Here is a 12,162-nt window from a genome sequence, read left to right on the forward strand (position 1 = left end):
TCATTCAAAATGTATGCTACTTCGAATGTTCCATCATTCAAGTTTGATTTTGATAATAAAAATTCTTTACTGTAAACCCGTTTATCCATCAGATTTGAACTGTTGACCAACGAACTTGACCCTCCAGACTCAGACTTTGACTCGGACTCCTCATCAGTATCTAACACCTGATCGACCACCTTTTTGATTAACTCAGACTCATGATCAGTGTCAGACGATGTGAACGTGACGTCAATGTTTTCTGGTAATTCATCAGTTGAATCGGTTTTTAACTTTATATTGACTGTATTTTCGACTTGCTCCTCATTTGGTTTTCTGGGAGAATACCCTTCCCAGATCGGAGGCGGACACTTGTTATAGCTAACAGTCAGTTTCTTACCAGTATCTTTCTTCTTTGGCTTGTCGTCTTTGAATGCTTCAAAACCTGCAACAGTTGGATAAATGCGATCAATAAGAAAATCAGAACTAGAATAACTTTGTAATAAATGTCTGATTCTCTCATTCTCAATTTTCTCCTTTTCCAACTCTTGCTTCAGTTCAGCATTTTCTTCAATGTAATGATTGATTGCTTTTTGTTTTGTCATCATTGTAGCATTCATCATTGTCAAGGCATTTTCTCTCTCAGAGATTGTCTTTTGAAGACCAGTTACTGTTCTGTTCAAAACGTCATAAGACTCCATCACATAGTTAAGATTGAACAGTAATTGTTCCTTCATCTTTTCTAGCTCAGCCAGCTTTTCATCTTTTGCTGCACAATCTTTGCAAGATTCAGGACACTTTGAGCATGGCTTGATGACTTCCACAATCTTTTCAACTTCGATGATCTTCTCAACTTCAACAACTTTCTCATTTTCTTCAACTACTCTTTTGATTGTTTGAAACACTTCTTTAGCAAATTGAACTTTATCATTAAAATCAGAATCTTCTTCTTGATCCATACTTTCACATTTCTTTTTCCTTTCAACAATCTCCTAAGCAACACTTTTAACTTCTTCATTTTGAACAATGTCACACCCCGGCTGCGCGTAACGTGCAACCGCGGCGGAAACGCCGGGGAGTGTTGTGGACAGAATTAATTGTTTCATAACCATGGCATACAAAGTTGTATTTTATTTATAAACAAGAGTGTTATATTGTCTTAAACAGGAAACAAAGAGTCCAAAACATAAATAAACTAGTCTATCTTCATTTTTATTCTCTAAGGCACAGGTCCGCCCTAGTGTCATGATCATCATCCTATGGAACAGCTCCTGAAAACACATGTGAAAGGAGGTACGTCAGCATAAAAATGCCTGTGAGATACATAGGTTTTGTGAAAATGGGATTCATGACTTGAGTTTTAAAGAAATGTTTAATAACAGTCAGTCATGAACCTTGTAATTTGTCTTGCTTTGTAAACCATTTGAAAACGATAATATCAGATGATATGTATAGATAAGTGTAAGGTTAAACGAGTAACCAAGTAAAATGAGTTGAATAAGATAAGTTGTTTGTAAAAAAATAATGTCTTGTGAAGAGTATGTTATTTGTGTAAAATGTAATGTGTCTAAACTGAAATGACTTAGATAACGCTACGATATGTAATATTATACAAGCATTTATATATAGGAAGTACCAGCGGCGCATCCACCATGTTTGTATCATATTACATACGCCACGTTACTCCAACCATTTACCCAAACCACCCACCATGTAAATTGTTCATGTATAAATCAATTGTCAAGTGTTATTGTGTAAACCATGTCGAAATGTCTATGTTCAATGTAAACCACCGTGTATGTATATCCATGTCAAAATGTTTATGTTTAATGTAGATCATGTAATGTGTACCCAAAATATATCTTGTATGGTAAGTGAAGTGTATCAACTAAACCATTTGTAAAATGCACAAAACAAGGTATTGAATTAAACATGGTTTAAATCAACGTTATGTTTTGTGGAACAATGCATGCTATACTGATACAGACATTTATGCGGTATTGTGAAATATGCATACATCCAAGCCTTGAGACTGTGGCGATAAACCCTTAATCAAATTAAAGGTTTATCTAAGTTATGTATATCGAATTCGGTCATTCCTTCCAATCCAAACAAACCCAGGATTTCAGGAATGGGAGTTGTCAATTCCTATGGTACCACTACCTACTAACGAATGGCGTGATCAATGTTAATGAATGTATTGTTCCATGTTAAACAAACCAAATGTCATACCAAAATGTAGGCATGTGATGTAAACAATTGTACTAAGTATGCACACAATAGGCATAAATAGCATGAAATGTAATGTGAAACAATGTACTAAGTACGCACACAATGGGCATACATAGCATGAAATGTAATGTAAAACAATGTACTAAGTACGCACACAATGGGCATACATAGCATGAAATGTAAGGTGAAACAATGTACTAAGTACGCACACAATGGGCATACATAGCATGAAATGTAATGTGAAACAATGTACTAAGTACGCACACAATGGGCATACATAGCATGAAATGTAATGTAAAACAATGTACTAAGTACGCACACAATGGGCATACATAGCATGAAATGTAATGAAACCATGTACTATAATGTACTAACGAACATAGCAGGTTTATGATGTGAAAACATGGAAAGCATGAAAGTAACAAGTAGGCACATGTGTTTCACCCCAAAACAGTTTGGAAAACAGTAAAAGAGGGGTTCAATGTACTCACCTGAGATTGCTTTGAATTCCTTGTGTAAAAAATCACACAATACTAGAGATCACGGGATATCAAACGGCGCCTAATAGGTAGCTATATTAATATACCGGACCAAAATCGGAAGGATCGGATAGTATGCGGGTTCGTAAACCAAACAAGTATGGAGACTCGTGAATACATACTAAAATGAAACCTAACCTAAGTGCTTACGATCCATTACGACCCGTTTAGGTAGCTTATGCTACCTTAACGCGTCGTTCGCGTAGAACACGTTTGGAACGCCTAACATCGTGACCATAAGGTATAACCTCGGAAGGTTACAGCTAGGGTCACCTAATGTGTTTGGTCGGATCCTAATGATCGACCAAATGGGTCGGGTTCGAAAGTATAAGCGATGGTTTAGATCGCTTACCTTACGACCTGTAACACCCTTAAATTTTTCACTTGATTTTAATAATAAAATATAGCAATTTTATCAAAATATTACTTTAGTAACATAACATCAGTTAACGGAGTCCTAAAGTACGTCAACCTTAGTCGACTAGTGTATAAGTTAAAACATACCAAAAGTAGTTTAACAAGTAATTACAATTCATACATAAGAGTACTAAAGATTTAAAACATTGCGGAAGCTTTCAAAATGTAGTGTTCGATTCTTCATTATTCGCTCGACCGCCATCCGTAAGATCCATTACGTCACCTATGGTCAAAACCATTAAAACATTAGTTTTGACATTAATAAATAATATATAGACACGAGAACCAACTTCTGATTATGAATAATAAATTGCAAGTTTGCAGGTTCCACCGTAATTTACGGTGTCACCGTAAATTACGGAAGGTCCTGTAAAATTTTGGTCTGCCGTAAGACAGGGGCAAACCACCGTAAACAAATGACCTCTACCGTAAATTACGGTACTACCGTAATTTACGGTAGTCCCTGGGCATCCATATCTTGTTTAATTTGTTCTTTATGCCCAACCCCAAATTCCGGGTTTTTGCTCTTCTAGCATACTTATATTCTAAATTCTTGTATTTTCTATATGTTATCTATCAACCAATATCGAAGATCAATCCATTATATTCCGAGACATTAATCATGCCTTATTTTGATTATTCGACCCGTTTGGCTCGTCTAAGGAATCCTCCCTTTTTAACGACTACCAACGAGTTCTAACCAACTTTAACCTATTATTCAATGTAGCGTCATCTTCGCTTTAATTCAAACAACTCTTATTCTAAAAATTCTATTACGCATTATATGATTATCAAAATCTACTTAATGTAACGGGTCAAGTTACATACCTTCAAAGTAGGCCCTTCAAACGTGGTTCGCCACTCGCTTGCCCGCTTGACGCTCCTGCGTCCTTTCCTATAGAGTCCATTTATAACATTTTTGAACTCTTTTTCATTTATAATACGCATAATATACCGTAACACTACAATTATGCGTTTTTTATCGAATTTCATTTTCTAGCCTTCTTTGAGGCATTATCACAAACACTTTAAGGGCAGATTTTTACATGATTAATTATCAAGTCCCCTAGCTTATCACCTTGTTCTAGTTTCAATTCAATCAACCCCTTTTACATGAACTTTATCCTTATGAATTCAGAAATCATTTCAAAATTGTAAATTTACACTAGAACAACCCTCAATTCCCTAAGGTTTATCAATTTCTACATAACCCACTAACCACCTACATGGGTGTTCATGGATTTTGCTAAATTAACACATGATTTCAACTTGTATTTGTCTAGGGTTTATCCCTTGACACCATAGTGTTCTCAATCTACCCAACAACAAACATGCAGCTCCTAGTTTCAGATTTCCAAAATATGTAAGAATTTCGAGTAGAGAAATTTCACAAATTTTTACATACCTTGTAACCCTCTTGCTGTGAGGATCACTAATCTTAGCTTTAACTTCGATTTGGAACAGGTATTGGCCTTCAATTTGTAAGATTTTGAAGAATTTAGGGCTTGATGAAAAACCCCTGGTCGCCCCTTTTGTTTTGGTCGACCAACACACCTTTGTGTGTGTTGGTGTGTGTGTTTTTGTTACTAATTGAAAGTTATTTCAGTTTTTACACTTTTAGTCCCTTAACTTTTGTTTTAATCCATTAACTACTTATTAGTGGTTCCCTAACTAAGTTAGTTCCATTCATAGGTAGTTTATTTTACTAATTTATTCACAACAAAATTTTTAACTAAAATATTTGTATTTTTGGGATGTTACAAGTCCATCCCCCTTAAAAGGGTTTCGTCCCCGAAACCAAGGTACGTACCAAATAATGTTGGGTGGAGACGTCGCATCTCCTCTTCGGGCTCCCACGTAGTGTCCGAACCTTTTATGTGCTCCCATTTGACCTTAACTTGATTAATCACCTTATTCCTCAAGCTTTTCTCTTTACGATCTAGAATCGCAATTGGTTTTACTGCATAGTTGAGGCTGTCATCCACCTCGATATCATCATAGTGGATATGGGTAGTTTCGTCGGCCAAGCATCTTCGGAGGTGTGACACGTGGAAGGTGCTATGAATCCCGCTCAACTCTTCGGGTAATTCGAGACGATAAGCTACTTTGCCAACCCGTTCAACGATTCTGAATGGCCCAATAAATCTCGGGCTTAGTTTCCCCCTTTTTCGGAATCTAATAATGCCTTTCCATGGGGAAACTTTCAGCATAACCATGTCGCCGACCTGGAATTCAATTGGCCTATTCCTTTTATCCGCATACGCCTTTTGCCTGTCTTGAGCCGCTTTCAAGTGTGTCCGAACTATGTCAATTTTCTTATTTGTAGTTCGGATTATATCAGTAGGTGCTATCCCTCGTGGACCCACTTCTCCCCAACATACCGGGGTTCGACATTTTCGGCCATATAACAGTTCATACGGGGCCATTTTAATGCTCGTGTGATAGCTATTTTTGTATGCAAATTCGACCAAGGGTAGATGGACATCCCAACTACCTCCAAAGTCAATAATGCACGCCCGCAGCATATCTCCCAACGTTTGTATTGTTCTTTCACTCTGCCCATCCGTTTGTGGATGATAAGCAGTGCTAATGAACAATTTAGTCCCCATTTGTTCTTGGAATTCCTGCCAAAATTTCGAAGTAAACCGGGTATCCCTATCAGACACAATGGATACCGGCACCCCATGACGTGCTATTATTTCATTCGTATAAACCTCTGACATCTTTTCTGACGTATAAGTCTCACGGATCGGAATGAAGTGAGCACTCTTCGTCAATCTATCTACCACTACCCATATGGCATCGAAACCACGGCTCGTTTTAGGCAACTTGGTTAATAGGTCCATTGTAATATGTTCCCATTTCCAAACCGGAATTTCTAACGGCTGGAGTTTGCTGTATAGTTTCTGATGTTCCGCCTTGACTTGTAAACATGTCAAGCATTTTTCTACGTGTCTCACTACATCCCTTTTCATTCCGGGCCACCAATAGTTTTGCTTCAAATCATTGTACATCTTGGTCGCTCCCGGATGAATTGAATAACGGGACTTATGAGCTTCGTTAAGTAGAAGCGCCTTCACTCCACAGGTATGTGGGACCCATATCCTTCCGGATCGAGTCTTCAACCCGTCATTCCCATCCGACAAATCCTTCAACTGACCTATAATTCTTTCTTTCTTCCAATTCTCTTCTTTCATTGCTTCTAATTGCGCCTCTCGAATACGTTCAAGTATACCCGAGGTCACCACGAGTTGCATTGATCTAACTCGTATTGGGACATAGTCCGCTTTTCTGCTCAGCGCATCTGCCACCACATTAGCCTTTCCGGGGTGATAATGTATTTCACAATCGTAGTCTTTCACCGTTTCCAGCCATCGCCTTTGTCGCATATTTAACTCTTTCTGATCGAAAAAGTATTTTAAACTCTTGTGATCGGTGTATATGGTGCATTTTACCCCGTATAGGTAGTGCCTCCATATTTTTAAGGCAAATACCACCGCAGCCAATTCAAGGTCGTGAGTAGGATATTTCTTCTCATGTATTTTCAATTGTCTCGAGGCATAAGCTATAACTTTGCCCCTTTGCATCAAAACGCATCCGAGCCCCGACAGTGAAGCATCCGAATAAACTACCATATCTTCGACCCCGTCCGGCAATGTCAGTACCGGAGCTTGTGTTAACTTCTCTTTTAGCGTCTGAAACGCTCTTTCTTGATCGACACCCCAAATAAACTTCTCTTTCTTTTGGGTTAGCTTTGTTAGCGGTAACGCAATCTTGGAGAAATCTTGAATGAATCTCCTATAGTATCCCGCAAGCCCCAAAAAGCTTCTAATTTCCGAAGGGTTCTTCGGGGGATTCCATTTTGACACAGCCTCAATCTTGGACGGATCCACCAATACTCCGTCGGCACTTATGACGTGGCCAAGAAATTGTACCTCTCGTAACCAAAAGGCACACTTAGAGAATTTCGCATACAGCCTTTCTGGTCTAAGTGTCTCTAACACTTCTCGTAAGTGGTTTGCGTGTTCAGCTTCACTTTTTGAATACACCAAGATATCATCGATAAACACGATGACCGACTTGTCCAACATTGGCTTGCAAACCCGGTTCATGAGGTCCATGAAAGCCGCGGGTGCATTTGTTAGCCCAAATGACATTACGAGGAATTCATGATGTCCGTATCTTGTGCGGAAAGCCGTTTTCGGTACGTCTTCTTCTTTGACCCTTAGTTGGTGATACCCAGATCTAAGGTCAATCTTTGAAAACCAGTTCGCACCTTGCAATTGGTCGAACAAATCATCTATCCTCGGAAGCGGGTATCGATTCTTTACCATAAGTTTGTTTAACTCCCGGTAATCGATACACATACGCATGCTTCCGTCTTTCTTTCTGACGAACAACACCGGTGCGCCCCAAGGAGACACACTCGGCCTAATGAACCCCTTATCAAGCAAGTCTTGGATTTGGGACATCAACTCTTGTAACTCCGATGGTGCGAGTCGGTATGGAGCTTTGGCCACGGGTTTTGCGCCCGGAATCAATTCGATTCCGAACTCTACTTCCCGTTCAGGCGGTATTCCCGGTAAATCCTCCGGAAATACATCTTGAAAGTCTCTTACTACCGGTACATTTTCAATCTTTTGTGATTCTTTCTCAGGCTCGTTTGCGTATATCATGAACGCCTTGCATCCTCGCTTCATAAGCTTGTGAGCTTTCATCATTGAGCACACAATGGGGCTACCTCCCTTTTTGCCATAAATGGTAACGTGTTTCCCGCTCGGAGATGTTAATTTTATCTCTTTGCGGAAACACACGACTTTTGCATGGTGCTGGGCTAGCCAGTCCATCCCGACGACTACTTGAAATTCCCCCATTGACATCGGGATTAAGTCTATCAGGTATTCCTCATCGTTGATGCTTAATTTGCAGCCTCGACAGACATCACAAACTATAAAACTTTTATTGTCCCCTACTTCGACCTCTAAGGGCACAGGCAATTTCGTCAATACAAATGAAGGATGTCGAATAAACCCATTCGAAATGAAGGACTTATTCGCACCCGTATCAAACAATACACGTGCTGGAATTGAGTTAATAGTGAATATACCTGAAACCACATCGGGTTCTGTTTTCGCTTCAGCTGCGGTAAGTTGGAAGGACCTAGCCTTTGCTTTGGGGGCTTCTGCTGGAGACTCCTTCGCGTCTTTCTTTCCAACTAAGTCCGGGCATTCGGACTTTTTATGGCCGGGTTGATAGCAATTGTAGCAAACAGATACTTTTCCCGGGCATAGCGAGGTCGTGTGCCCCGTCTTATTACATATGGGGCATGGCTTGTCTTTGAACCGACATTCCCCCTTGTGTCCTTTCCCGCAGACTTTACAATTTGGCGACCCACTCTTAGCATCCACCTTCTTTCCCGATTCTCCCGTTCGGGCTTTCTTTGTAGGGCTTGGATTTACATCATGTGCCCTTCGCTCACCTCTTTCCACTTGTTTCTTTAACTCGATTTCACGTTCCCGGGCGGTGTTGATAATCTCCGTGAGGGTCTCGTATTTTGATGGAGTCATAAATTCCCGGTATTCAGCACTCAGCATGTTGTAATAGTAATATATCTTTTGTTCTTCAGTGGTGACTAACTCGTCACAAAATCTCAGCTTATCCATGAAGATACCCGTGATCTTATCAATTGTTTCACCCTTTTGTCTCAGCTGGATGAATTCTTCTTTGATTCTGTTTATAACCGCTTTAGGACTGTGGTGTTTAAGGAATGGTACCTTAAACTCGTCCCAACTCATAGCCCTCGCCGCTTCGGTTCCCATTTCCTTCTTCTTGTTATCCCACCAATCCTTGGCTTGATTTCTCAATTGACCCGTTCCGTAAGCGACAAAGTCACCTTCGTCACAATGGGTTCGTTCAAACACTCCTTCAACATCGCTTATCCATCTTTGGCAAATTATCGGGTCGACCTCCCCGTTATAGATTGGCGGTTTACACGCCATGAATTCTTTGTATGAGCACCCTTTACGTTCTCCAGTTTTATCTTTCATAAGGTTGACCGTATCCTCCAACCTTTTAACTCGTTCTTCTACGAGTGACAACACCGTACCTTGAATCTTGTCTATAAACCCAGATAGACTGCCTTCAATTGCCTTTCCTACTTCCTCGGCAATTATTTCTTTCATTTGTTCGGTGCTTGTCGGCACCGGATCATTATTGCTCCCTTTTGACATCTTGAAACTGAAATGTTTACATCAAGCATTAAACATTTCATTTATGACATTGCTTTGTTTGTTTCGGTTTAGCCAAGTTCCTAACTTGCTTTAACCGTTCACATTTAATGCACTTTCCGGGTTTGAGTGTGTTAACACCCTCTTCCCATGCATATCAATCCGTTCCTCATTCCTTACATAAGACCTAATCTACTAACATAATAAGTTAATTCTTACCGGACGATCGATCAAGCTTGAACCGAACACTTTGTTGACAACCTTAAGCTCTGATTACCAACTTGTAACACCCTTAAATTTTTCACTTGATTTTAATAATAAAATATAGCAATTTTATCAAAATATTACTTTAGTAACATAACATCAGTTAACGGAGTCCTAAAGTACGTCAACCTTAGTCGACTAGTGTATAAGTTAAAACATACCAAAAGTAGTTTAACAAGTAATTACAATTCATACATAAGAGTACTAAAGATTTAAAACATTGCGGAAGCTTTCAAAATGTAGTGTTCGGTTCTTCATTATTCGCTCGACCGCCATCCGTAAGATCCATTACGTCACCTATGGTCAAAACCATTAAAACATTAGTTTTGACATTAATAAATAATATATAGACACGAGAACCAACTTCTGATTATGAATAATAAATTGCAAGTTTGCAGGTTCCACCGTAATTTACGGTGTCACCGTAAATTACGGTAGGTCCTGTAAAATTTTGGTCTGCCGTAAGACAGGGGCAAACCACCGTAAACAAATGACCTCTACCGTAAATTACGGTACTACCGTAATTTACGGTAGTCCCTGGGCATCCATATCTTGTTTAATTTGTTCTTTATGCCCAACCCCAAATTCCGGGTTTTTGCTCTTCTAGCATACTTATATTCTAAATTCTTGTATTTTCAATATGTTATCTATCAACCAATATCGAAGATCAATCCATTATATTCCGAGACATTAATCATGCCTTATTTTGATTATTCGACCCGTTTGGCTCGTCTAAGGAATCCTCCCTTTTTAACGACTACCAACGAGTTCTAACCAACTTTAACCTATTATTCAATGTAGCGTCATCTTCGCTTTAATTCAAACAACTCTTATTCTAAAAATTCTATTACGCATTATATGATTATCAAAATCTACTTAATGTAACGGGTCAAGTTACATACCTTCAAAGTAGGCCCTTCAAACGTGGTTCGCCACTCGCTTGCCCGCTTGACGCTCCTGCGTCCTTTCCTATAGAGTCCATTTATAACATTTTTAGAACTCTTTTTCATTTATAATACGCTAATATACCGTAACATTACAATTATGCGTTTTTTATCGAATTTCATTTTCTAGCCTTCTTTGAGGCATTATCACAAACACTTTATGGGCAGATTTTTACATGATTAATTATCAAGTCCCCTAGCTTATCACCTTGTTCTAGTTTCAATTCAATCAACCCCTTTTACATGAACTTTATCCTTATGAATTCAGAAATCATTTCAAAATTGTAAATTTACACTAGAACAACCCTCAATTCCCTAAGGTTTATCAATTTCTACATAACCCACTAACCACCTACATGGGTGTTCATGGATTTTGCTAAATTAACACATGATTTCAACTTGTATTTGTCTAGGGTTTATCCCTTGACACCATAGTGTTCTCAATCTACCCAACAACAAACATGCAGCTCCTAGTTTCAGATTTCCAAAATATGTAAGAATTTCGAGTAGAGAAATTTCACAAATTTTTACATACCTTGTAACCCTCTTGCTGTGAGGATCACTAATCTTAGCTCTAACTTCGATTTGGAACAGGTATTGGCCTTCAATTTGTAAGATTTTGAAGAATTTAGGGCTTGATGAAAAACCCCTGGTCGCCCCTTTTGTTTTGGTCGACCAACACACCTTTGTGTGTGTTGGTGTGTGTGTTTTTGTTACTAATTGAAAGTTATTTCAGTTTTTACACTTTCAGTCCCTTAACTTTTGTTTTAATCCATTAACTACTTATTAGTGGTTCCCTAACTAAGTTAGTTCCATTCATAGGTAGTTTATTTTACTAATTTATTCACAACAAAATTTTTAACTAAAATATTTGTATTTTTGGGATGTTACACGACCCTACATATGCACTAAACTAAAAGTGACGAGCTAAGCATGTTAGAACATGCTTAACTAAGTTAAGAAAACAGGTTTGGCATCAAAACAAACGGCTTTGATGCTCACGAGTAGTTTGGTTACAAAATATGCAAGAATGCGCATTTTGGCCGAAACTACGACTCGTCACTGAGTCTAAATAACGTGGTAATCAGTAGGTATAGTTACTACGGACTATAACCATCGTGATCACGCTCACGTTATGAAGTTCTAATGAACTTCGTGTTGACCATAGGTTGGTCAACGCAGAAAGTCAAACAAAACGCTGACTTTCAGACTCGAAAAGCGAATAAAAGAACGAAAGAACACTTACGAAGGGTCCCCGAATGCTAATCTAGATCAAAATGGCTCCGGTATGAAACAAAGGTTCCAACTTAGAGCTTTAGATCAGATTTTTGTGGGTTTTAACCAAAGGGGGGGGGGTATTTATAGGAAAAGTGGAGCCGTTAGGATCGTTTCTTGAATATCGTGCCGCGATCTCGCCCGTACACTTGTCGAATTGTTGTGGTACATCTGATCTTGCCCCTTATTGGCTGGAAGAGACAAGGGCAAGATTGGCCTTTCACTTCATGAAGAGGCAACAACATTAAATGCTGAATCTGCTGTACTGGGGAAGCCTTACGGACC

General features: G+C 39.0%; 1 protein-coding gene and 2 long non-coding RNA genes across 3 annotated transcripts; all 3 read right to left on the reverse strand.

Moving 5' to 3' along the window:
- Positions 1–3,160: 3,160 nt before the first annotated feature.
- Positions 3,161–4,610, reverse strand: LOC118481337. Its single transcript, XR_004865546.1, has 3 exons — positions 4,573–4,610; positions 3,996–4,062; positions 3,161–3,390 (listed from the first exon to the last, which is right to left on the reverse strand). It is a non-coding gene; the product is annotated as an uncharacterized LOC118481337 (long non-coding RNA).
- A 2,554-nt stretch (positions 4,611–7,164) lies between these two features.
- LOC118481054 lies at positions 7,165–9,397 on the reverse strand. The gene is made up of 3 exons (XM_035976142.1): positions 8,275–9,397; positions 7,727–8,148; positions 7,165–7,197 (listed from the first exon to the last, which is right to left on the reverse strand). The coding sequence occupies exons 1-3, from the start codon at positions 9,395–9,397 to the stop codon at positions 7,165–7,167; spliced, it is 1,578 nt and encodes a 525-aa protein (XP_035832035.1).
- A 328-nt stretch (positions 9,398–9,725) lies between these two features.
- On the reverse strand, positions 9,726–11,403 carry LOC118481336. Its single transcript, XR_004865545.1, has 3 exons — positions 11,138–11,403; positions 10,561–10,627; positions 9,726–9,955 (listed from the first exon to the last, which is right to left on the reverse strand). It is a non-coding gene; the product is annotated as an uncharacterized LOC118481336 (long non-coding RNA).
- Positions 11,404–12,162: the final 759 nt, after the last annotated feature.

Source organism: Helianthus annuus, chromosome 8, assembly GCF_002127325.2.
Source record: "Helianthus annuus cultivar XRQ/B chromosome 8, HanXRQr2.0-SUNRISE, whole genome shotgun sequence".
NCBI classification, from domain to species: domain Eukaryota; kingdom Viridiplantae; phylum Streptophyta; class Magnoliopsida; order Asterales; family Asteraceae; genus Helianthus; species Helianthus annuus.

Excerpts from the sequence above, each read along its gene's own strand:
- LOC118481054 (XM_035976142.1), bottom strand. The coding sequence starts at position 9,397 with ATGTCAAAAGGGAGCAATAATGATCCGGTGCCGACAAGCACCGAACAA. Across the intron at positions 8,149-8,274 it reads AGAACCCGATGTGGTTTCAG|AGGTCGAAGTAGGGGACAAT; the intron begins GTATATTCACTA and ends CTGTGCCCTTAG. Across the intron at positions 7,198-7,726 it reads GAATACCGCCTGAACGGGAA|CTGAACACGCAAACCACTTA; the intron begins GTAGAGTTCGGA and ends CAAAAAGTGAAG.